Below are 27283 nucleotides of genomic sequence, written 5' to 3' on the forward strand. Positions count from 1 at the left end.
TACCGTAAGTTACAGTCGTATCTCACACATGCGTTTTGACCACGTTGTAATCGGCTCTATAACTTGCACCGAGCATCTCTTTAAATTGCGTCACAATAGTATAAATGAGGGAAAACCAGAGCTTCTACCAGCATTTTTTCTAGTTTTTCAGGAAATAAGTATTTATACCCGCGCAGCATGTGCAATGCAAAGCATGTTTCCGGGGTGATGTTCATAATATGAGTTTTCCATGACATGTCAGCATCGAAATTAATGCCTAGGACTTTTGCTAATGATATGAATGGTATGTTATTATTACATAACCTTACAGATGGCATCTCTGGTCAATTGACCTTCACTAGTAATTTTGGATATCCAAGGACGATGGCTTCCATTTTTGCTGGGTTTAACGTAAGACCACATCTCAAAGACCAACAAGGAAACGATGTTAGATTCTGATTTATTTTGTCTATGGCCGAAAATATTAGATCTGGAGATATATGGAGGGACATTTGTACATCATCAGCATAAATATGGTATTTGCAGTGCGTTAGGTTTTGGGAGACATCATTAATGTAAATAGAAAAAGGAAGGGGTCCTAACACCAACTCTTGGGGCACACCACACTGCATGGACCACCATGTTGATTTGTTTATCCTATCTGTAACACACTGCTGTCGGCCATGCAGATAGGAATGCAACCAAAGGAGGGCACTGTCCGAGAAATGGAGGGAATACAATTTCGGGAGCAAAATGCCAATGTCTACACAGTCAAAAGCTTTGCTCAACTCTAGAAATATTAAAACTATCACTTCCTTATAGTCCACCAAAGTCTTCTGTGACCTTCAGTAGTACCGTTGTAGTACAATGTGCTTGACGAAAACCTGATTGTAGTGGGTCAAGTAAGTTGTAATTCGTCATGTAGTCTGTTATTTGTCTATGAGCGATGCACTCTAGCGCTTTGGATAAAGCAGAAAGTATGGAGATGGCTCTGTAGTCGGATGGTTCAGAAGGGGAAGCTACTTTTTTTAGAGGACGTATAATGCCCGCTTTCCATGTTTTGGGAAATGTGCTGTCTACAAGGGAAGTGTTAAATTTGTTAATTAGTGCAGCTGATATCACGTCCAGAATAATTATCTATATCTATATTTCTATACTGTCATTTCCTTTTGCCGTTGATGTTATCTGATTTATAGCAAACCTGACTTGTGGGTGGGTTGCTGAATGGAAGTAGAAGTTTTCTCTATCTGTTCGCGTCTTTTGCATAATTACTGTCTAGAACTTCCTGTTTCAGGGCTGCATTTACAGTAATGTGCAGTTAGATGAAAAAATAATAATTCAGTTTTTCCAAGGGTATACACTATTTTCGTCGTTGTCTCGTCCTTTGGTAATTCCAAAGCTCTTTATGCATTTCCACAACACAGCTATTGAAACATTTGGTAGAATTAATCTGTGAGCGTGTCATAGTTTTGCGTTTCGAATCTGTTGGGTCATAGCATTTCTCAGGCCCGGTTTCATCAACACATGTTAAATATATACTAACAAGTTGTTCGTTAATACCGAGTTAAAAATTTAACATCTTGTTAGGTTTCTTGCGTTTCATCAAACTTTTCCTGTGAAATGTTAACTAATCGCCTGTTAACTCCACTAACATTGCGAAGTGGTGTGGATCACGGAGGCAGTGGTACGAACATGCTGTTTTACAGCGCGCTCCGATGCGCTTTTGTTTGAGTACAGCTGTTAAATATGGCGAGTGAAGCAAAGAGGAATCGAAGTTCCAATTTCTCTTCCTTCGAAAAGGAGTTGCTAATTGAGTTAGTAAGTAAAAATAAGGAAGTGATTGAGTGCAAGCGCACAGATGGCTTAAGAATAAGAGAAAAGGACGAGGCGTGGGAGAAAGTCCGGGAGGGTTTCAATTCTAATCTCAATGTAACCTCCCGGACTGCAAAACAACTTCGCCAGTTTTATATCAATATTAAAAGGCTGGCGAAGAAGGCAAAGGGAGAAGAACGGTTGGAGAGATTCAAAACAGGAGGTGGCCCCTACACTCCAACTGCAACCAAAATAGACGAAAGGGTTCTATCCTTGATAGAAGACCAGATAGAGCCCTGCAGTAACGTGTACGACTGTGATGCGGTTTACTACGGTATGTTTCTTCAATTCCCAAGTTCAATCCAAGTTCATCCCCTTTGATGATTGTTTTTATACTCAAGGCCTTCACAGTCTTAATGATATTATAAAAATATGGATCCATTTTAGTTTTAGACTCTCAAAATTTCATGTTTAATCACGTTTTAATCTTCAAAACTGTTAATTTCACTCTCTTTTAACATACTTTGGTGCATTATCGTTGTTTTAGATGTTATTGTATAATGTTTTACGAAACCATTTTTCAACATTTTAACCTATAATTTATAAGTATATGTATTATTTTAAGATTGATATAGGCTGATGATGCCCATAAGGAGGGTGAAACATGTACCTTTGACTTTTATGTATTATGTATAAAAAATATTTGACCATATGAAATAGTGGATCATATTGTATTGTATTGAACAGGTGGACTTATAATATTGTAATAATACTTGAGACAATCATCAGTACAGTCGCTCAGATGGTCATTACCACTTTCACTGCTTACACTCGGACAATGAGCACGTGGTCGGGTGTTTACAGAAAAATCGCCATTATCACTGCCAATAACACTTTCACTTTCCCCTTCCTTACTTGTTGGAGGAATGAATTCCTCATCTAAATCTTGTCATCCTCTTCTTCACTTAAATTATTAAGATAATACAGCCAGTTCTTCATCGTTAACAAAATAACTTCCCCGCTAGTCGCCATTTTACTCACGCGGTATGGAGATCATACGTCGTAGATGAACATGGACTTTAGAAGTTCAATGCATGATAACTAATGAATTTACATGCTATCTAGCGGCGTATTTAAAATCTTATGACCATTCTCAATGGATTCGACACATAAAATGTTGCCATCTGACGGCCCAAGTTGAACTAACTCGTATAGAAAAGCGCGCTATCCAAACAATGATGTATCGTGGTTGGCACTTTATGCGTATATACAACACAACGTTATATCGTTGCCTGGTACTCTATAGGTTAAACAACAAGCATCATCATTATCATCACCACCTTTTTGAGGCAATGAACACCAATTCTCAAACTCACATTCACAGAGCTGTTTCTTAACGTTATGGACATTGATATTACCATTTTCTATGCTTATGTCTCTGTTACGGATGTTGAGATTCTGCAGGCATTCTTGGATTTCGTGGTCATAATTCCTTGTAGTGTTAACATTCTTTAGCTTCAGGAAGGAGATGATTTTCTGAAGGAAGGCTTCCCATTTTGTTTTAAATAGTCCAAGACCTTTGCACTTTCTTTTTGAAACTGTCTGGTGTATTTCTTAGCAGCTGTAAAATACCCTTTTGGACACTGTTAATCATAATATCATTGTCATTTACTGGGTATCTTAGTAATGAACGTAGGTTTATGTGGCTCATAGTATTAATGTACATACATACATACATTATCATTATAGACTGTTATGCCTTTCAGCGTTCAGTCTGCAAGCCTCTGTGAATTTACTAAACGTCGCCACAATCCTCGATTTGCAGCTAGTGTTGTGGCCTCATTTAGTTCTATACCTCTTATCTTTAAATCGTTAGAAATCGAGTCTAACCATCGTCGTCTTGGCCTACCTGTACTTCTCTTACCCTCCACAACAGAGTCCATTATTTTCCTAGGTAACCTGTCCTCCTCCATTCGCCTCACATGAACCCAACACCGAAGCTGGTTTATGCGTACAGCTTCATCCATCGAGTTCAATCCTAAATTACCCTTTATATCCTCATTCCGTGTACCCTACTGCCGTTGTTTCCACCTGTTTGTACCAGCAATCATTCTTGCTACTTTCATGTCTGTTACACCCAGCTTTTGCTCCCGTAAAGCAAAGTTGGTCTGAAAACAGACCGATGTAAAGATAGTATCGTCTGGGAGCTGACTTCCTTCTTACAGAATACTGTTGATCGCAACTGCGAGCTTACTGTATTAGCTTTAAGGCACCTTGATTCAGTCTCACTATATTACCATCCTGGGAGAACACACAACCCAAATACTTGAAATTATCGACCTGTTCTAGCTTTGTATCACCAATCTGACATTCAATTCTGATGAATTTCTTGCCTACTGACATCAATTTAGTCTTCGAGAGGCTAATTTTCATACCAAACTCATTGCAACTCTTTACAAATTCCAAGATATTAGACTGCAGGCTTTCGGCACAATCTACCATTAAGACCAAGTCGTCAGCATAGGCCAGACTGCTTACTACATTTCCACCTAACTGAATCCCTCCCTGCCATTTTATATCTTTCAGCAAATGATCCTTGTAAACTACGAACAGCAAAGGTGAAAGATTACAGCCTTGTCTAACCCCTGTAAGTACCCTGAACCAAGAACTCATTCTACCATCAATTCTCACTGAAGCCCATGCCTTTGATTTATTTTAATAATCAACCTTTAATTCCATAGTCCCCAAGTATAGCGAACATCTTTTCCCTCGGTACCCTGTCATATGCTTTCTCTAGATCTACGAAACATAAACACAGCTGCCTATTCCTCTCGTAGCATTTTCAAATTACCTGGCGCATACTGAAAATCTGATCCTGACAGCCTCTCTGTGGTCTGAAACCACACTGGTTTTCATCCAACTTCTCAACGACTGATCGCACCCTCCCTTCCAAGATGCCAGTGAATACTTTGCCTGGTATACTAATCAATGAGATACCTCGATAGTTGTTGCAATCCTTCCTGTTCCCTTGCTTATAGAGAGGTGCAGTTACTGCTTTTGTCCAATCTGAAGGTACCTTGCCAACACTCCATGCTAATGTTACTATTCCATGAAGCCATTTCATCCCTGCCTTCCCACTATACTTCCCATTTCAGGTCTAATTTAATCTATTCCTGCTGCTTTATGACATTGGAGTTCATTTACCATCCTTTCCACTTCCTCAAGCGTAATTTCACCAACATCATTTTCCTTCTCCCCATGAGCTTGGCTGTTTGCAACACCACCAGGATGATTTCCTTTTACATTGAGAAGACATTCAAAGTATTTCCTCCACCTCTCCAGTGATTCTCTGGGATCTATTATGTGTTCACTTGAATTACTCAAAACACTGTTCATTCCCTTTTTCCCCTCCCTTCCTAAGGTTCCTTATTACTGTCCAGAAAGGTTTCCCTGCTGCTTGATCTAGCCTTTCCAGGTTATTACAAAAATCTTCCCATGACTTCTTTTTGGATTCAACAACTATTTGTTTCGCTCTGTTTCTTTCATCTACGTACAAATCCCTGTCTGCCTTGGCCCTTGTTTGGAGCCATTTCTGGTAAGCCTTCTTTTTACGTGTAGAAGCTGCTTTCACTTCATCATTCCACCAAGATTTTTGCCTCTTGCCATCTTGTTCGTAGGCATTCCCTAGCTGTTTCTACTACAGCATCCCTGTATGCCACCCATTTACTTTCTGTATCCTGAACCTGCATACTGTCCACTGTTAGAAATTTCTCATTAATCATATCCATGTACTTTTGTCTACTTTCCTCCTGGAGATTTTCTACCCTTATTCGTTTGCAGACAGATTTCACTTTCTCTCCCCTAGGCCTAGGGATACTTAGTTCACTACAGATCAGATAGTGGTCTGTATCATCGAAAAATCCCCGGAAAACTTGTACATTCCTAACTTCCTGAATTCGAAGTCTGTTAAGATATAGTCTATTATGGACCTGGTACCTCTAGCCTCCCATGTGTAGCCTTATGCTTGAAGAATGTATTCGTAACAGCTAAACCCATACTAGCACAGAAGTCCAGCAAACGCTTCCCATTCCCATTAGCTTCCATATCTTCCCCACATTTACCAATCATCCTTTCGTATCCTTCAGTTCTATTCCCAGCTCTCGCATTGAAATCGCCCATTAGCAGTATTCTATCCTTGCTGTTGACCCTGACCCCGATGTCACTCAATGCTTCATAAAACTTGTCAACTTCATCCTCATCTGCACCCTCACATGGTGAATACACGGAGACAATTATAGTCCTAATCCCTCCAACTGCCAAATCTACCCATATCATTCGCTTATTTACGTGCCTAACAGAAACTATGTTGCGTGCAATGGTATTCCTGATAAAGAGCCCTCCCTCAGATTCTGCCCTTCCCTTTCTAACACCCCTCAAGTACACTTTATAATCTCCTATCTCTTCCTCGTTATCTCCCCTTACCCGAATATCAGTTACTCCTAGCACATCCAGATACATCCTAATTGCTGACTCAGCCAGTTCTACTTTCTTCCATAAGCCCCATTGATATTGATAGCTCCCCATCAAATTCCATTTCGTTCGCCAAGTTGTTTCCAACGAGTCCCTCGCCTATCAAATGGGAGTGGGACTCTGTTACTCCCATAGGTCTGATGCTTGCTTAAAATGTTCTGAGCTCGGTAAATTCATGAAGCAGGATGCTACACTACTTGCACATAGTCCAAGCGAGGATCTCTCCTCTAACAGGTTATGGACCACCGGTGAATTGTATAGTCCTAGCCGCCTGAGCACAAGGAGGGCGATGACTCAGAATATGTCCGAGATGCCCTCTCCCCTTTCCGTAGCAACTGGTATCCCGAGTCTCAGCACCACTTACTAGGCCACTCAGGTGTTGCCCATGGTTCACGAACTAGGACGTGACTACAGAATCCCACACCATGAACCATCAGTATTAATGTAAATAAATAAATGAATACTGGGTTAAAATCACTATTTAATGAAGCCGAGCTTTCAGCCAAATTGCATTGGCCTTCATCAGGGCATGTTTAGTTCTTCTTTTGACAGTGAGCAAAGGAATTGCAAGAAACGTGGAAGTCATGACCGTACTATCCATGGCCTACCCCACTAATTGGACTCAAGGATCGCTGTGCTGTGGTTCACCGCCCTCTTTCGATGGTTTTGTGAGTGCGCCCCGCTATTCCATGGTAATGTTATGCATGTATTTCTGCAGTACAGGTCTACAGGTATTTGATGACTTGAACCCGTCTTCCCTGTTGATGGTCTTTGGGTGCAGCTCTATCTCTATGGCTTTTCCTACCAGTCGAGCATAGAAGTCTTTTACAGGCGCGATGTGAGGTATCACCACCCGTGCCATAAAGGAGCTCTCCATCGAACGTTATTTACTAGGGTGAATAACGTTACAGACGCTGATAACCACTCAAGTGCATTAAGAGAACTGACACCATCCATGAAGAAAAACGGCTATACGTCAGGAGACATAGCACAAGATGTGAAGATCAAGAAGCCTAACAGGGATATTACCAACCAGGACTACAGTAAAAAGAAGAAAGTGTTCCTTCGTTACGTGGCAGGTATAACTGACAGAATAGGGCGCATTTTTAGGAAGCACAATATAATTCTAGTTTTCACCACAGACCGGAAGCTCAAATCCCTGTTTCGACCATTCAGAGAAAAACCAGATCTTGAAACACCGGGCGTGTATGAAGTTCCATGTGGTTGTGGTTGCTCATATATTGGCATGACGAAAGGGTTGTCAGCATCAGGGTGAAAGAACACATTAGGTCGGTAAAGAATGTCGCTGTTTCATCCTCCACGCAGAATGTCACAAGCAAGTCTGCCATAGCAGAACATTTCTACAGTACAGATCATGAAATCCTCTTTGACCGGGCGAAGGTAATTGCGCCTGTAAAAGACTTCTATGCTCGACTGGAAAGAGAAGCCATAGAGATAGAGCTGCGCCCACATAACATCAACAGAGAAGACGGCTTCAAGTTATCAAATACAAGGAGACCTGTACTGCAGAAAACCATGCATAATACCACCATGGAACAGCGGGACGCACTCACAAAACCATCAACAGAGGGATCACAGCATGACGATCCTCGAGTCCAATTAGTGGGGTAGGCCGTGGATGGTACGGTCATGACTTCCACCTTTCTTGCAATTTCTTTGCTCACTGTTGTAAGCAGAACCTAACATGCCCTGACGAAGGCCAGTGCAATTTGGCTGAAAGCTCGGCTTCATTAAATAAATATAGTGTCTTTAATCCAGTATTCATTTATTTATTTACGTTAACTGGGTATCTTATTTATTAGAGGTTCTGGAAATGGTATATTAAATTTGGAGATATGAAAGGTACAAATTAAAATTTTGGTAAGGTTGCAGAAGGGGAGAAGTTGTAAGTTGATCTAATTTTCTTTTTTTTTTTTCTTCTTTTTTTTGTCGTCATAAGACCTATCAGTTTCGGCAACCTGAAGCCAGTTGTAAAAAAATAATAACTTTGTTTTAAGATAGCAACGAAAACAGTTTACTCATGGAATGACATACCAAGGTTGGCTAGCAAATTGTTTCGTTTGGTTCAGTGCTGGCTATTTGTTCCTTCGTACCCAGCTTCAGTGGCTCATAATTCAGTTTTCACTGAGACATTGATATGGCTTCTGACTTGCCAAGGTTCATTTCCAGTCTGATTTCGTGAAATGTATAAATTGCTAATATAACAAACACTGCTGTTGATTCAGAACATGTAATTGTTTTCCGGGCTTGCAGGCCGTGGTCCATCAGCATGTGATGGTCCCGACGTTTCGCCTAAGACTGCGTTCGACATCATGGGTTTCAACTTTGGTCTGCCATGCTGGAGGGGTGGTCACTGATAGGCTGTTCTTTGGTCAATGATTGAACTAATCACCCGTTGCTTTTTCTTGTCTGCTGCAGCCATTGTGTCCTCCAGGATTTAAGGCTTACAGGACTGGAAACCAGGCTTTGTTTACCCATTCAGATATCTCCTTGTGGTTGAAGCTGTTGGTGTGCTTCAGGATTTCAATGGCTTCCCTTTGTAGCTGGGCATGTATGATACAGTAGTTGACAGTACTTCTGTGTCACTGTATTGTATGCTGTGGCTTGCTAGCAGCGAGTGTTCAGCGACTGATGATCTTTCTACTTGTCCCACCCAGCTTTGTCTGTTATACTCCTTCAGTCGTGCCGTTGGCCTGCAAAATCAAGAATGGATAAATTAGACATTGTAGGAACCAGCGATTGTTAACATTTTTCCACAATTTCTAACCCAGAAATTTCTTGAAATATATGATCCACGGTGAGATTATAAATAGCTGGGGAGAGAGGAGATCCTTGCATTAATTCATGACATTTGGCAATAGGATTGGTCTTCCCACTGTTTGTTTTGACATGTTGTAACTCTCTTATGATCACAAGTTTTTTGGGCACATCCAAGGTATGGTTTCCTGCAGTTGGTTGTGGCCTATGTTATTGAAGGCCTTACGCATATCCAAGAAAGCAGGGTGGCAGAATTTTTTATGGTGTTATTTCTAACTTAATAGGCTAGAGGCTGTTGAACAGTTGCAGAGAGACTGCTGATATGGTTAGGTATACCTGTCTCTTATGTCAGGCTGGAGTTCTGTTGATCATTTAAGTTCATTCTTCTGTAACCTGCATAGTGTCTACACTTTTTTAAACCAAGGAAATAATATATCATATTTCTTTGTTTGTATTTTAGGTATTGTTCTCCCACTCTGATGATGTGAAGGTCATAAGATGTCTGTTCATTATAAGTTCAAATCTGCATTGGAGTTTGATACTGTGACTTTTGATGGTCTACACATATCAGTGCGTGACTTGAAGAAAGCAATTCTGCATCAGAAGCGAATAGGGAAAAACACTGATTTTGATCTACAGATTACAAATGCTCAAACTAAGGAAGGTATGTATTTTTGCATAATTTTCTCTATACTTTTGATGACCTTGAAGAAATGCTCATCAGCATAAATAACATTATTATGACAAGTTACTCATATAAATCGTACCTCACAAGAGTTGTAGGAGTGTGCCTGGGACCTGTCAATCCATTCTTAGAAATATATTTACTTTTATAACCTATTATAAATTACGTAACATTTTTCCATTCTACTGTCGCGAACAGCCACTGGCATTGGCTGAAATTTATACAGTATGGTGTATTTTACACAGGTGTTATTACAGGCTTTGGCATGTGCGCACACACGCACCTGCTACTTTAAACCATGTCTAACTGCATATATGCTGTAGTGAAATCATTGATGGTGATAACTTCAGTTGGTAGTAGCTGGTACAAACTAATGCAAAAAACGGACATTTTGCTCGGCAGCTACAGCAGCGTTTTATCAAGTTTTACCATACTTTTCTGTACTTGTACTGTTCATGGATGGGTTTTCCTTAACCCTCAAATGGTCCATGTAAACGACTGTTACGGTCACACGATTTTCAGGATTTTTGTTTACTTTCACTCAAAATTCTTAAAAATAGGTTTTAAAAGGAAATCATGCAGTATAATACATTTTATTAAATCATAATATCATAGGCTATTGAAATAAATATATTTTTGTTTCGTACCTTTCATTATATCGCTACAGCCATCCTGAGTTTCCAAAAAAGTGTTCCAAAATGATATTATCAAAATGTTTGCGCCTATACCAGACACTAAAATACTCGACTTACCCGAGAAAGTCAAATCACAATGTTGTACACAATTTTATGCACTTCAAAAAAATATAAACACTTTAGACGTTATATACACAAATAAAGATATATATATACACAAGCACTAGAACGCCCCCGCGAAGTCACTCAGAGGAACTACCAGAACTAGACTGCTCTCTCCTTTTTCTTCCTCTCTTTTCAGGCCTTCAAAAGTGCTGTAAATTGTGGTAACACCCCCTGTGAACTGCACAGTTACAACCAGGGCACAAATGTCTGGTCCTTCCCCTTTTTGTTGGTCCGCAGATTACGCATAAACGTTCCCGCTTTCCAGGAAGTCTGTCAATGTCACTGTCATTATCATTCATATCACTCGCGTCACTCATTATTTCATCCAACATCTTCCGAATGGGACTTGAACCCAAATTTCTTAGGACTTGAAACTAAATTACTCGCCATTTACGCAAAACACTGATAAAAACTGCGCGATCAACAGAAGACACCGTGACGCGGCAAGGCGCCATATTGTACTGCGCAGTTAAGGTAACGAGCCTAACTACTGAATTTTAAGGCTGTGCAGTACATTTAAACGGCAGTCTACAACCTAGGAACTAGAGTAAAAAGAGAGACTGTAATCTGCTGTTTAAAATGATACTACATTGAGCACATTTGTGTGTTACTACGCATAACGAGAGCGTGTCTAATGAACAGCTGCAAAACAGTCGATGTATCGTCGTTGACCGCAACAACGTGTACAAAAAGGGCGATGCATCGTCGTTTAACCATTTGAGGGTTAAAGTGTATGTTTTTTTCCTAACTTTGTAAGTGATGTAGTAACTTTTTTCATTATACCCACCATGCATTTAAGTTCGTATATAATATTGGCTCTTTACCTCTGTACATACAAGTGAGGTACCTTACCTACGGTCCTTTTCTGGTCAGAGTATTACTTTTTTTTTAAATGCTTGGTTGCTCTCTCAAATCACTTGTATTTTGAAATGTTGAAGCAGCATTAGGTAGGTTTTTTAAACCTGTATATTTTCATGAGTGTCTGCTCTTCAGTTGTTTCTTATGCTATGCCGAATTACTCTCAACATACATTAGATGATGATGATGATGATGCTTGTTGTTTTAAGGGACCCAACATCGAAGGTCATCGGATACTTTGTGTTGAAAAAAAAGGTGGATCAATTACGCTTACCTCTATTGTATGTGAATTTCTTTTCAATACGGACCAAAGATGTTTTTAATTTTAAAAGAATTATTCTCAACATTAAAAAAAAAAAGCTTTATTTTACAAATTAGATATGGAATCCTGCTTTATCTATATATATAAAATATACGAGTTTTGTCTGTACATTGCTCAGAATTTGAAAAGAATGGTATTTCTGTATCGGTCATGTCCACAGTAGCAAGAAAATGCATTTTTTTACTTTTCCGTAATTTCTGTGTCTGTATGTCTCTATGTACACGCATAACGAGAAAACGGCTGAAGAGCATTTAATGAAAACCGGAATGTAAATTCGGGTGATGAACTGCTAAAATCTAGGCTATAAATTATTTTAATCACGCTGATAGAAATGGTAGTTTAGGGGAAGGCCAAAAATTTTATTTTTAAATATTTACGTTATTAGTGGTCCCATTTCATTGAAAATTGGTTTGCAAAGTTGGAAAATGAGCCACTACAATTTAAGCTATAAGTAATGCTATGTACTCCGAGTGAAATGGTAGTTTAGGGGAAGGCCTAAATGTAATTCTCAAATATGTATATTATTAGTTGTCGTATCGATAAATACTACATAACCAAAGTTATAGAGAATAAAATTTCCGACCATTTATGTCTTATACATTTTTACCGTACTGGCCATGATAACACAGATATTCATGAATGCGGATTTTTGTTTTAAGTCCATATCAGTGCCAAGTCACGAGAAAATGGGTAAACAGAATTTAATGAAAATCGTTATGTGAAGTTGGGGAATAAGGAACTACAGTCTACACTACAAGTAATTTCGTAAGGTACCCTAATATCACAGAGTCGAAAGAAAACTAAATGTGAAGGCCTACAATACAGAAAGCTCATAACACTGAACAACACTAACTTTACATTGACCATTGTTTGTTGTGATGTGCTTTGTGTCTTTTGTTGCCAGTCATGTCCGATAGACAGGATTAACACTGTATACCGAGTATATTTTTAATTTGCTTTACGTCGCACCGACACAGATAGGTAATAGGGCGATGATGGGATAGGAAAAGGCTAGGAGTGGAAAGGAAGTGGCCCTGGCGTTAATTACGGTACAGCCCCAGCATTTGCCTGGTGTGAAAATGGAAGACAATGGAAAACTATCTTCAGGGCTGTCGACAGTGGTTTTCGAACCCACTACCTCCCGGATGCATACTCACAGCTGCGCGCCCCTAACCGCTCGGTTAACTCGCCCGGTCGTACCGAGTATAACAGCCTGCCTGAATATTTGCGGGGATTAGCTGGGGAGTTAGATAACTTTCTTCTTAAGCATGCCAATTCTCTGGTTCATAAATTTTCTGGTAGGTACTACCGGTATGTAACAAACTGGTTCATCATAGCAGTCAATCCGTACCCTGAGGCACTGATTGGAATGCGCAGTGTGTATGTTTAACGGCACAATGGCAAAGGAGTGTTCATGGCTGTCTGCGGCCTGGTCATTCCAGCACTGGAACTTTGGACTGTTAGATCGGCATCGTAGTACTGTTCATTAAAAGTGAGAACGTGCGGGTTTTCATTTGATTGAGTATTTTATATGATAACATTGCTTTTAAACCCTACATTCCTACTGACGTTTTTGTAATGGCCTAAGTTAACTGTAGTTAGGAAAACCACAAAGACAGTCTTTCTGAGAATCCCGTTGTGAAGCACGGGTACATCACCTATTCTATATATATAAAATAAGAGTTTTGTCTGTACATTGCTCAGAATTTGAAAAGAATGGCAATTCTGTATCGGTCATGTCCACAGTAACAAGAAAATGCATTTTTTTACTTTTCCGTAATTTCTGTCTGTATGTATGTACACGCATCACGAGAAAACGGCTAAAGAGAATTTAATGAAAATCGGAATGTAAATTGGGGTGATGAACTGCTACAATCTAGGCTATAAATTATTTTAATCATGTTGAATGAAATGGTAGTTTAGGGGAAGGCCTGAAATTTAAATCTCGAATATTTGTTATTAGTGGTCGTGTCTTAATGAAAATCAGTAGACTAAGATGGGAAATAAGTCACTACAAAATAGGCTATACAAGCTGAGAAGAATGGTATTTTGGGGGAAGGGCTAAAATTTAATTCTCAAATATTTTTTTAAATTATTGGTCGTATCTTCACGAAAATTGGTATGCAAAGTCGGGGAATAAGTCGCTATAATCTAGGCCATCAATAATGTTATTCACACTGGGTGAAATGGTAGTTTAGGGGAAGGTCTGAAATGTAATCTACATATATAAAATAAGAGTTTTGTCTGTACATTGCTCATAATTTGAAAACAATGGTATTTCTGTATCGGTCATGTTCACAGTAACGAGGAAATGCACTTTTTACTTTTCCGTAATTTCTGTCTGTCTGTCTGTCTGCCTGTCTGTCTGTCCACGCATCACTAGAATACGGCTAAAGGGAATTTAATGAAAATCGGTATGCAAAGTCGGAGAGTAAGTCAATATAGTCTAAGCCATAAATAATTTTATTCACGCTGAGTGAAATGGTAGTTTAGGGGAAGGCCTGAAATGTAATCTATATATATAAAATAAGAGTTTTGTCTGTACATTGCTCAGAATTTGAAAAGAATGGTATTTCTGTATCGGTCATGTCCATAGTAACAAGGAAATGCAATTTTTTCTTTTCCGTAATTTCTGTCTGTCTGTTTGTCTGTATGTACACGCATCACGAGCAAACAACTGAAGAGAATTGATTAAAGATCGGTATGCAAAGTCGGGGAATAAGTTGCTACAATCTAGGCTATAAATTATTTTAATCACGCTGAGGAAAATGGTAGTTTTGGGGAAGGCCTGAAATTTAATTCTCAAATATTTGTTATTAGTGGTCGTATCTTAATGAAAACCGGTAAGCAAAGTTGGTGAATAAGTCACTATAATCCATGGTATAAATAATAATTGTATTCACGCTGAGTGAAATGGTAGTTTAGGGGAGGTCTAAAATGTAATTCTCAAATATTTATGTTATTGGTGGCCGTATCTTAATGTAAATCAGTATTCGAAGTCGGGAAATGAGTCGGTATTTCTAGGTGATAAATAATTGTATTCACGCTGAGTGAAATGGTGGTTCAGGGAAGGCCTAAAATTTACTTCTGAAATATTCATGTTATTAGTGGTCCTATCTTAATGAAAATTTGGGCCGATGACCTTCGATGTTAGGCCCCTTAAAACAACAAGCATCATCATCATTAGTAAAAATCAGTATACAAATTTGTGGAACAAGTCGCTATAATCTAGGCCATAAGTAATTTTATTCACGCTGAGTGAAATGGTATTTTAGGGGAAAGCCTAACATTTAATTCTCAATTATTCATGTTATTAGTGGTTGCATCGATATAAATATTACATATCTAAAGTTATACAGTATTAAATTTCCGATCATTTACGTCTTATTCATTGTTACCATACCGGCTATTATCACAGAGATATTAATGAATTTGGATTTTTCTTACCAAGTCCATATCAGCGCCAAGTCACAGAATTTAATGAAAATTGGTATGTAAAGTCGGAGAATAATGAACTACAGTCTATGCTATAAATAATTTTATAAGACGCCCTAATATCACAAAGTCGAAAGAAAACTAAATGTGAAGGCCTATAATATAGAAAACTCTTAAAATTGATCAACAATAACATTACATTGACCATTGTTTGTTGTGATGTGCTTTGTGTCTTCTGTTGCCACTCATCTCCGATAGATAGGATTACTGCTGCATACCGAGTATTGTTTTAAAAATTTACCTTACGTTGCACCGACACAGATAGGTCTTATGGTGATGATGTGGTACTAAAGGGCTAGGGGTGTGAAGGAATCGGCCTTGGCCTTAATTAAGGTACAGCCAAAGCATTTGCCTGGTGTGAAAATGGGAAAGCACGGAATTCCATCTTCAGGGCTGCTGACAGTGGGGATCGAATCCACTATTTCCTGGATGCAAGCTCTCAGTTGCGCGCCTCTAACAACACGGCCAACTCGCCCGGTCGTACCGAGTTTAACAGCCTGCCTGAATATTGACGGGAAGTAGCTGAGAGTTAGATAACCTTCTTCTTTAGCTTGTCATTCCTCTGGTTCATAAATTTTCTGATATTACTGGTACGTAACATGCTGTTTCATTGAAGCTATTCAGTCCCTACACTATTGCACTGATTGGAATGAGCAGAGTGCATATTTAACGGAATAATATCAGAGGAGTGTTCACGGCTGTCTCTGGCCTGGTCATTCCAGCTTTGGAACTTTGGACTGTTAGATCGGCACCTTAGTACTGTAGTACATGTAATAAATATCATTTTTGGTCCGTATTGATGATGTAGATTGAAATAATAACATTAAGTTATTTATTAGACCACCTAATCAATACAAAATCGTCTTGGATGATTTACATAAATTTGTTAGCTAATAGTGGGACATGTTTCGCCTTCTCTGAAGGCATCATCAGCCATAGTCTTAACCTTAAATTAAAAATAAGCGTCTAAATAACATGTAGTGATGAAATGAATTTTAAAATCTTGAAGAGATTTGAAGTAAAATAACATTAAAAATAACAATGATGGTTTGAAAATACAATGTGATGAGATACAATAGTGGAAGTATTAACAAAATTAACCTTAGAAGGCTGCTAAAATAAGTACAATGGAATAAAACAACAGATTGTTATACAACAAGTAGTAAGATTGCATAAAAGTAAAGTTGATAGTAATGGCGGTTATAATTAGACGATGGCGAAAAATCTTATGTAATCAAAGTAAAGAGGAGAGAGTAAAAGTCAAAGTTAGTCGAGAGATCCGAAGTTCATTATGATCTTGAAGATAAAGGATGAAAGTCAGATGCATATGGTGAAGTTCACTATTAGCTAACAAATTTATGTAAATCATCCAAGACGATTTTGTATTGATTAGGTGGTCTAATAAATAACTTAATGTTATTATTTCAACCTTAGTACTGTTCGTTAAAAGTGAGAAAATGTTCACCATATGCATCTGACTTTCATCCTTTATCTTCAAGATCATAATGAACTTCGGATCTCTCGACTAACTTTGACTTTTACTCTCTCCTCTTTACTTTGATTACATAAGATTTTTCGCCATCGTCTAATTATAACCGCCATTACTATCAACTTTACTTTTATGCAATCTTACTACTTGTTGTATAACAATCTGTTGTTTTATTCCATTGTACTTATTTTAGCAGCCTTCTAAGGTTAATTTTGTTAATACTTCCACTATTGTATCTCATCACATTGTATTTTCAAACCATCATTGTTATTTTTAATGTTATTTTACTTCAAATCTCTTCAAGATTTTAAAATTCATTTCATCACTACATGTTATTTAGACGCTTATTTTTAATTTAAGGTTAAGACTATGGCTGATGATGCCTTCAGAGAAGGCGAAACATGTCCCACTATTAGCTAACAAATTTATGTAAATCATCCAAGACGATTTTGTATTGATTAGGTGGTCTAATAAATAACTTAATGTTATTATTTCAACCTTAGTACTGTTCGTTAAAAGTGAGAAAATGTGCGGTTTTTCATTTGATCGAGTATTTTATATGATAACATTGCTTTCAATCGCTACTTTCCTACCTACATTTTTGTAATGACCTATATTGACTTGAGTTATGAAAACCACAAAGTCAGTCTTTCTGAAAATCCCGTGTCAGCTAGTTTGCGCTAAAGGTAGTCTTATGAGTCCATAGCTCTTGCTAACAGGGTTACACAAGCCATATTTAAGTTCATCTCAATTTCATGGTTCTCGTCATACCGTATTTAGTTCAACAACAATAAAGGTGTTTTAATTTAATCCACCTATTCAATACTTTTATTTTCACTTATCGTGGTTACATAAATAGACTCACAGTTAAATGGGACATGTTTCGCCCTCAATTAAGGGCATCTTCAGCCTAAAAACAATCATCAAGAGTACAACTAATATTAAAAGTGGAAGCTAAATGTTTAGCCAGTTATTAAAATTCGGGACATAAAAATGTGAAAAATGATACAATATATAAAGATGCTAATGGAAACACTGTCGATGATTAAACTATAATCTTGTCGGAGACTAAAACTTCTTCCATTAAAATTCCAATTAAAACAGTTCATTTAAAATGTTAGTGGAAAACCAAAGTGGTAATAATATACAGCCAATGACATGAGGGCGTGAACACAAGCATAAACATGATTGTCATAAATACAATATGTCCAAGGCCGCTGATGAAATTCGTCAGCATGAAGTGAGACAGAAGCATCAGTTGAAAAATTGTAAGTGGCCCTTAGCACCGGTAGGTAATACTATTGGCTGAAACCTTGCCAGGAAATATCAATAGATACTGAAATAATGTTTTCTGTAAGAGAAGGAAAAGATGAAATTAGAAGTTGAACGTAAGGAGAGAATTCGGATTACATAAAATGAAACAGATGAGGACTTACATGTTAGTTGAAAGTTATTTGTTATCTACTGTTGTGTTGGTTGCTGCTCTTCTGTTGGCTCTAAGTCTGGTGTTGTAACTGTGCTGCAGAGGCAGCAGTGAACTCGGAGGGGAAGGAATAGGGGAGTGTGGAAGGGAGGAGAGGATGGGTGGAGTCAATTGTGACGAGGCTGACAAAGGGGCGGAGTCAACCATATTGCTGGAAGTAGGCTTAATATCTGTAGGTATGGGGGGAGTATTAGAGTATGAAGAATTAAATATATTAGGTATCCTGAATTTATTCGAATTAACTGACTTTAATAATTTCGGCATTACGTCATGTAACATACTTTTACTGTCCGTGGTTTCATTAAGATTCTGTTGCTTATTGTACGTCTGATCTAAATAGATATATAAACTTTCTAATTCGTTCAACATTCTCCCTTTTTCTGTGTTTCTAACTATCGCTAGGTCTTTCTCTATGGATTCAAATCTGTGACCAGTCTCCCTCATATGCAGACTCATCGCTGAATATTTCCTATGTTTTTCCACGTTAACATGTTCCATGTATCTTGTCATAAAACTTCTCCCAGTCTGTCCAACATACGAAAAATTACAGACCGCGCATTGCAAGCATGCATCAATCATACAATATGTCTGTGTTTTGTAGTTAATAATGTCTGCCTGTGTAATGGTTAGCACAATTAGTTGCTGTTCTTGGGAGTCTGACTTTGATTCCTGGTACCGTACTGCCAGTGATTTACGAATGGCAGGAAGGTTGATACGCAGTAAAAGCGGTACATGTAACTCCCCTCCACTCTAGAAAGAGAAAGAGCTGTACCACCTCGGGATGAGGAAACGAGTTTACTTTAGTTGAAAAATATTGACGGTTATTGCTATTTATACAGCAGGCGAGATCATTAACAAAGTGGTTGTTTAATATCTCGTTTGTTGGGCCAATATAGGTATATATGTGGAGAGAAGTAAGTTAAAAACGTGATAAAAGCTATCAAATTAAAACGACTGTTTTACTCGCCAACGTACCCAATAATAATAATAATAATAGTAATAGTAATAATTTTATGTCCCACGAACTTTAAATGATTTTCGGAGACTCCAAACAAAACATACTAGGGTATGCGTTAATAAAAAAAGAGACAACGAACGTACGGAATTAAACATTATGATAATAAAACGCATTACGGCCACACCTGTAGATATCCATAAATGCAGTATATTTTTCTGTTATTTATTTTTATTCTTTCCGTCGAGGAACTTTTGGCACTATCAGGGCGATAATATACCTAACCTAAACAAGGTAGTCTGTCTTATCTCATGGACAGCTGTTTACGTAAATCCTGATGTGATGAATGTAGAGAACAAGCATGAAACATACTTAAAAACAAGGGCCTGTGTTTCAACAACCGCAGTTATCAAAGAATGTTTCCAGTTACTATGTATTACATTCGGAAGTACAACTCGTAACATACGCTAGTTATCAGCTGATGGTTTGGCATGCTTTCTACAGCACGGCCTTATTCGGAAAGAGTAGCTTCTGCTACATATACACCAACCTGGAATATCAGAGACCATCTCCAGAAACCACTTGGGAATAGATTCACACTGTTTAGACTCTATAGACGGGAACAAAATTATTTTTGAAAGGTTCAAAAAGACGGGACTTCATATGCTATCACTTGCAGTGCATGGCTCAAAGAGAATGAAGCACGGCTGACGTGACTGACGAGATGGCAGTGAAGATGACGTCACTTGCAATGCCGATACGCCGAAGCAGGGCAGGGAAGTTGGCGGCGCAAGGCGATAATTCAAATGAAAGCGGTATCAAGTTTACTGTGTGTTAGGCCTACTGCTGAACTGACGGAGACAAATGACTGGCCATCAAGTTCTTTTGTATCAATATTTAATTATATGATCCCTTTTTTCTACGGGGTCGAGTATGAAGTGAGACGAATCTTTGTAGCGAGTTTTTACGGCTGTATGCCCCTCCTGACGCCAACCTCACCAGAGGAATTAATGAGATGTAACGAATGACGTAATATGAGTAACTAAAACAGATTTTTATATGTACTGTAGACCTAAAAGTCGTGTTCAGCATTTATTGTCTTTTTACGTTTCGAAATGCTGCCTTCCGACGAAAATAAGTTTTACATAAAATCAGCTTCATGGTCCGTATCGCACTTCAATAGATTCACAATGAAGTATTTATTTATTTTCCACCTAGTCGATACAATGATTGCCTAAGGCAATTTTTATTGGTCAAAAGTGGTACATGTTTCGTATATTATCAACATCTTCAGCCACATAACACAGTTTAGATGAAAAATATAAAATTGACAAAGTAATGCTTTAGAGGAAGTGTCCTTGATAATATACGAAACATGTACCACTTTTGACCAATAAAAATTGCCTTAGGCAATCATTGTATCGACTAGGTGGAAAATAAATAAATACTTCATTGTGAAAATAAGTTTGTTAAATAATAGTATAGAATGTTTACACATACACTTTATAGCCTAGAAGTCATGTGTTCCCTGTACAAAATTTACAGGTTATCGCATATTGGACCCCCCCTTTACTATTTTTGGCTGTAAAAATGGGGGGGAAAATGGGGTCTATTACGCGAGTAAATACGGTAATTGGTTGGCACTGAATATTTCTGAAATACTTAGGATTTGTGCATTTAAATAAACATATTTTGGGGGACAGTTTGTCACTCTGGCACTTCAAGACTGCAGCATTTGTAAGGATGTTGTTTTAATAATAACCTTTGTTGACTTCAGGAAGGCGTATGTCTTTATAGACTGTCATACACTTTTCAGTATACTAGAATATTTTCAAAAGAAGACATTTCACAAACAGTCAATGGCCACAAGGATCCTGAATTTTTACAATTTTGGTGATGTTAACCAGAAATATTAAAAATATTGTAAAGAAAGAAAACGCTTAATGATTTATCATTTAGGAGTAGTATAAGTGTATAGCAGTAATGCGATCGAAAGACAACCAGAAGTTTTGCAGGGGAGTGTTGATACAGGCTGAACGAAAACTCCACCAGGTGTCATATAGACAGAAATCTAAGTTCTTCCGACTAGCTCAAAAACAGACAGTCTCTTGCATGAACCCGGATGCTAGTAAAACTGTTGTCAATCTTTCCTAGAAATCCTTGGATGAGAACCAAATGGCAGTTCTAGCTAGGGGTATTAATTTCGCTGTCGCTCCCTCTAAAATTCCCACTGAGGAGTTAATTACCTCTGTTGAGGCAGCCATCCACAAACTACCTACGAATGAGGCTGAGGAGTTAGACAGAAATGTGTGAGACTCATACGGTCCGCTGTTGTACCTGCTCCCAATTTAAGAAGAGACGAGAGGAGAGCTCTGAAGGAATTTGGAAATGGTTTAGAACTGACCATTCTCTCAGCTGATAAGGATAATGTGACGGTGGTTATCAGAGATGTCAACTATTACGATTCAATCGTAATAATTACGAGTTGCCCATCACAATTACGCCTTTACGAATGACACACCACAAATTACGATTTTTGTTGATTTTAAAATCTAAGTGTATGAAGTGTTCAAAAGGATACACAAAGAATGCCATTACAGCTTGAATTCTCAGAATATTATTGTCAGATTTCTCAGTAATAATTTATACCCCTTTCCTGTCCCTCGTTCAAGAATATTTCGGGTTTTGACGCGCCAAACGCAGTGTGTGCTTCCAGTAACGGAAAAATAGGCACCTGTGAAGTGGTATATCTTGCGGAGTTGTTGTCTTTGTTCGTCACATGACCAGACTTCCATGCAAGTATGCGAGGTCTTTTGTCTTTGTTTTGGTAGCAAAGTGGTAACAAATCCCGTTTCATTGTGGATATTGTGTGTGTGACTGTTGTAGAAGTATTTATTGTGATTTTGGTTGCCAAATTTACGTATATTGCTCTTCTAGGATATATGCTAATCGTGTGTTACAAGATGCGAAAGGTGTGAAATAATGAAGTGATTTCTTGTGCAAGAAAATACGTGTGGCAACGTTACCGTGATTAGTGACGCTAGTAATAAACCAAAAATAGTTCAAAACTTCAGGGAGGAATACTTGAAAGAATGGCCCTGTTTACTCCGTTCCTTAAAATCTCATTTTGTAGTGTGTATAGCCGCGTTTTTTCATTTGTGCATGGTGAGGAAGAACAAGACTGAGTTCCGTGCTAATATGAACACCGAACTGTTAAGTGCTCTGTTAGTGCAGAGGATGCATACGATATCAAGAGAAAAAGCATGTCACCAGTGTTCGTTTACCAAACAGCAACTACAAGCTGCTAAGGGAGCAACTACAGTACTCAACAAAAGAAATGATCCTTCAACCTCCACTCAGATATGCACTGCAGATCACCTGTTACTTTAGCAGGTAAGAATCACACACTCTTTATATACCAGTGTTTGAATATCTGGTTGAACTGTATGTTGTTCATTGATTTTTCACTGATATGTAAGTTAGTAAGATCTCGAAAAAAATTTTTACGCTCCCCCCCCAATCCCCGAACGGGTGCATTACGAATTGCCTTTCTTCAAAGTTGGCATCTCTGGTTTATGGATGCTGACGACCGAGCTCGATAGCTGCAGTCGTTTAAGTGCGGCCAGTATCCGGTATTCGGGAGATAGTAGGTTCGAACCCCACTATCGGCAGCCCTGAAAATGGTTTTCCATTGTTTCCCATTTTCACACCAGGCAAATGCTGGGGCTGTACCTTAATTAAGGCCACGGCCGCTTCCTTCCCACTCCCAGCCCTTCCCTGTCCCATCGTCACCATAAGACCTATCTGTGTCGGCGCGACGCAAAGCAACTAGCAACAATATGGATGCTGACGTGTATAATAAAATCTTGGCTATATTGTCAGAGCCTGTTTACAGACTGAATTCACGTGACACCACCACTCTTGTGTCCAACGCCACTGGAAGTTTTTAGGGCAATCTTCAATTCCAAAAGAGGAGGCTAAACATCTGCCCCCGGGGGACGCAGTGCTACCTAGATTATATGGCTTCCTTAGGTCCATAAAGATCCCTTCAGACCTATTGTTATTGCGATAGGTCCTCTTACGTATGTTCTGGCTAAATACCTAAGCAAATTGCTTCAGCTACACATAAGACGTACTGAATCATATGTTAGGGACTCGGTATTTCGTCAACAAGTTGTCAACCATAACCCTTCAACCTAATGCACTTTTGGTGAATTACGATGTGGAGTCCTTGTTTACTAAAGTGCCGATTGATCGGTCTTGTCTCTCATTGAACATCTGTTCCCCGGGGGACATTACTAAGCTATTTTACCACTTCCAGCTGTTTCTTGTGGGGTGGAAATTTTTACAAATAGACGGACGGAGTGGCTGTGGGAAGTCCACTTTCGCTCGTAGTGGCTAATTTCTTTATGGAGCATTTTGAGGAGGAGACTATTGCTTCAGCGCCCGTCAAACCGAAGATTTGGTGAAGGTATGTCGATGATACATTTGAGGTCTGGACAGAAGGTCCTGAGAAACTTCATCTATTTCTAAACCACCTAAATTAGCAACATCTTTCAATTAAAATTCACTATGGAGATGGATTCGGATGGATGCCTTCCTTTCTTGGATGTCCTAGTAAAAAAGAAATCGGGCGACTCCGTAGGATACATCATCCGTAAGCCTACCCACGCAAATCACTATCTTCAGGCAGATTCTCACCACCATCCAGCACAAAAACAAGGTATTCCCACGACACTCACCAAGAGGGCGAGATGAGTTTGTGAGCCATCAAATATCCAGGTGGAGATGGACACAAAGTTGTGTTCAAGGGTAATGGTTACAGCGATTTGGAGATTCATAGAGCCCTGCGTCCCAGAGAAACGATCAAGCAAAGCTTACAGAAGGAAGAATTGAAGAGAACTGCCTACCTGCCTTACACCGTGTTTGGCACCGTCACTAAAATTGTTCATTTTAGGTAAAATTGTCCTCACTTTTACATCCCGGGGTATGCGAAATTTCCTGTACTTGCGGCAAGGTAATATATTGGTCAAACATGCCGGTCCATTGGTACTCGTATCAAGGAACATGAATGATATATTCATCTCAACCAGCCAGGCAAATCAGCAATAGCTGAGCACGCTCTATCGTCGGGTCATGATGCCGTGTTCCATGATACTCGAGCTCTTACCCACACTAGACACTACAGGTCCAGGATTGTACGGGAAGCTGTGGAAATACATAGAAATCCTAACAATTTCAACAGGGACACTGTCTATCAATTATCCCCCTGTGGTGGTGGTGGTGGTGGTGGTGGTGGTGGTGATTTTTGTTTTAAGAGGAAGTACAACTAGGCAACCATCCTCTATATAACACTAATCAGAGTGAAAAATGGAAGGGATCCGACACTTCGAACAATGAAGATATCGGCCAAAGGAAGACAAGGGCCACGAAGGGCGTGAAAATGAAAGACTCCCTAGCCCTCGCAAACCTAATAGCGTCAGGGTCGGAAAAGAACAAGAGTTGACCAAGGGAGGTCGGATAGGATAGATGAAAGTGAGGAGCCTGGCACAAGTAAGTGGAAGCAATGCCAGGACTCGGGAGTCTTTAATTTTCATGCCCTTCGTGGCCCTTGACTTACTTTGACTGATATCTTCATTTTTCAAAGTGTCGGATCCCTTCCATTTTTCCCTCTGATTAGTGTTATACAGAGGATGGTTGCCTAGTTGTACTTCCTCTTAAAACAATAATCACCACCACCACCACTGTCTAACAATTAACCTGCGGTAACTTGCACAGCGGGGAAAAGACCCCATGCTGGTTCTTTTACTCTGCCATTGGTCGTGCGGCTGGCAGACTGGTTCCCACCTCCACGATATCCATGGTGGGTGTATTACCAAGCAAATATGCTGTTACTGCAGTCACACAGTCACCAGGAGTCTTGTCTGGAGTGAGACTATTAGACTGTGGTGTTTTAGACCACACGCGCGCTCTCACGTAACGTATGTTGTAGTCTTTTGGGCCACGCGCGAGTGCTTGTGTGCCATAATTTGTGTTGCCAAGACGAACTCTGCTGAACAAGAGAACACTCTCAGGTTGCTTGAAAGTGTTGAAAAAGAGGAGATACTTAATGAACAATTAGAAAGGGAACTAGATGCAGTGAAAAGAAATATGTTTGGTGATGAGGAGAATGAAACTAACGATGACTTGTATTCGAAGGAAGAACATATGAATAGTAACACAGTAAAGGTTTCCACCTATTCAGTACTAATGTGTATTTACAATGTTGTAACTTACATGGAACTAGTTTCGACCCACCTAGGGGTCATCATCAGCCATATTAAAGCATACATAAGTTTTTTGTCGAATCCTAAAACATGTTATTTTTAACTGTAATAATCGTATGGATTTTATAATTTATAAAGTGAAGTTTGGTAATGAGATGAGAAATGTTAGTATGGTACAGGTGAGTAGTAAATAATAATATATATACAAACAAGTTTGGAACAAAGTACTAGTGAGGTGCTTAGAGTTGTAAAATATAACCTCGTGGATGTCAGTAGTCATCGTACTAAAGAAACAATGTAAAATAACACATATAAACTTATATACAAGTATGTACAAAGTCTGGAGAGTAAAGAGTGATACTCTTTTAATGTCGAGTCGGCTTGACACTGGTCACTTAAGCGGAGAAATTAGGTATTTGGTGTATTAAAGCTGTGTTGGTCGGTTGCGTTGTTGATTGTGGACGTGAAGTTATTTTTGAATTTCTGGTTGAGAAGAAGGTGGAAACTGCGCGTGGATATATTGATTCTCAGTTCTTAGCGGAGACCAAATTGGACCTGTTTAAATGGAGAAAGTCGGTAAAAACAAAAAATGGAGATAGGAAAAGGTTAACATAAAGTGAAAGGACGCTTACCTCACGTTGCGGTGTGTGTAGTATAGCTGATGGTGTGTGATTGGTGGCGGGGAGAGAAGTGTGGGTAGAGAAGAGGGCAGGTGCGTGCGGGTTAGGAGGGGGTTAGGAAGAGTGGGGGTGGCTTGGGGTGAGGTGGGGGTGGGGAGCTTTTAAGGCGGGGCTGAAGGGTGCGGGAAAAAGGGTAATTGTCTCGGAAAAGTACCTTCGATTAGACTTAGGATTGAGTTTTGGTTGGCTGCATTATTGTTTCTGAGGAAAGTGATGAATAGATCGAAGAGTATGTTGGGTTTCTCTGAGATTTCATTGAGATTGTGACTGGCGTTGAAGTATTGGTCTAGGTGTATGTAGTAATTTTCCATTATGTTGAGTAAAGGGCCCTTGTTTGCTAATTCGAGGATGTCCATGTCCTGTTCGATATTGGTGAAATTATGGTTATAATCATGCATGTGTTGGCCGATGGCTGAAAACCTGTTGTATTTTATTGCATTAGTGTGTTCGTGGTATCTGGTATTGAAGTTTCTACCGGTTTGTCCGATGTAGGATTTTTCACAGGTGTTGCATTTGATCCTGTAAACTCCTGATTTTAAAAAACTGTTGGTCTTGTTGATGTGTGAAGTATTGTGTAAGACGTTCGTGTTCTTATTGTTGGTTTTGAAGGCTATTTTAACGCCTTGTTTCTTGAAGATATTGGTTAACTTGTAGATATCATTGTTGAACGTGAAGGTGGAAAATGTTAGAGGTTTAGTCACTTCTTTTTTGAGGGTAGTTTTAGGGCGATGTTTGTGTTTATTGATTATCCTTTCTATAAAATGATTGCTGAAGCCGTTGTATTTTGCAATTCCGCGAATTGTGTTAAGTTCGTTCTTTAGATCTTTCTTGGACATAGGTATGCTGAAGGCTCGGTGAACTAGGTTGTTGTATGTGGCTCGTTTGTGGGACTGGGGGTGCACTGAATCTTGGCGAATGGTGGAGGCTGTTTGGGTAGGTTTTCTGAATATTTTATAACTGAAAGAATCTGAGTTTCTAGTGATAGTTAAATCTAGGAAGTTGATTTTTTGATTTGATTCGGATGTGGCCTCCACTGTATGCACTAGCCTTGCGTCTTGGGTGGTGTGCAGAGTCCCAACTGACGAGCCTAACTTAGCACACGAGGGCGAAACGCAGGCAACCGGGAATGAGTTGGCTGGAAAATTTGTAAT

General features: G+C 39.1%; 1 protein-coding gene across 2 annotated transcripts in view; it reads left to right on the plus strand.

Moving 5' to 3' along the window:
• Nucleotides 1-27283, plus strand: part of snama (something that sticks like glue) — a 651651-nt gene that overhangs the window by 34316 nt on the left and 590052 nt on the right. For both annotated transcript variants that reach the window (XM_067149701.2, XM_067149702.2), the window contains exon 2: nt 9560-9763. In XM_067149701.2, the coding sequence (XP_067005802.2) occupies nt 9598-9763 (166 nt within the window). In that variant the 5' untranslated portion in view covers nt 9560-9597. The remainder of the gene's footprint in view (nt 1-9559; nt 9764-27283) is intronic.

This window comes from Anabrus simplex, chromosome 6, assembly GCF_040414725.1.
Source record: "Anabrus simplex isolate iqAnaSimp1 chromosome 6, ASM4041472v1, whole genome shotgun sequence".
Classification (NCBI taxonomy): Eukaryota; Metazoa; Arthropoda; class Insecta; order Orthoptera; family Tettigoniidae; genus Anabrus; species Anabrus simplex.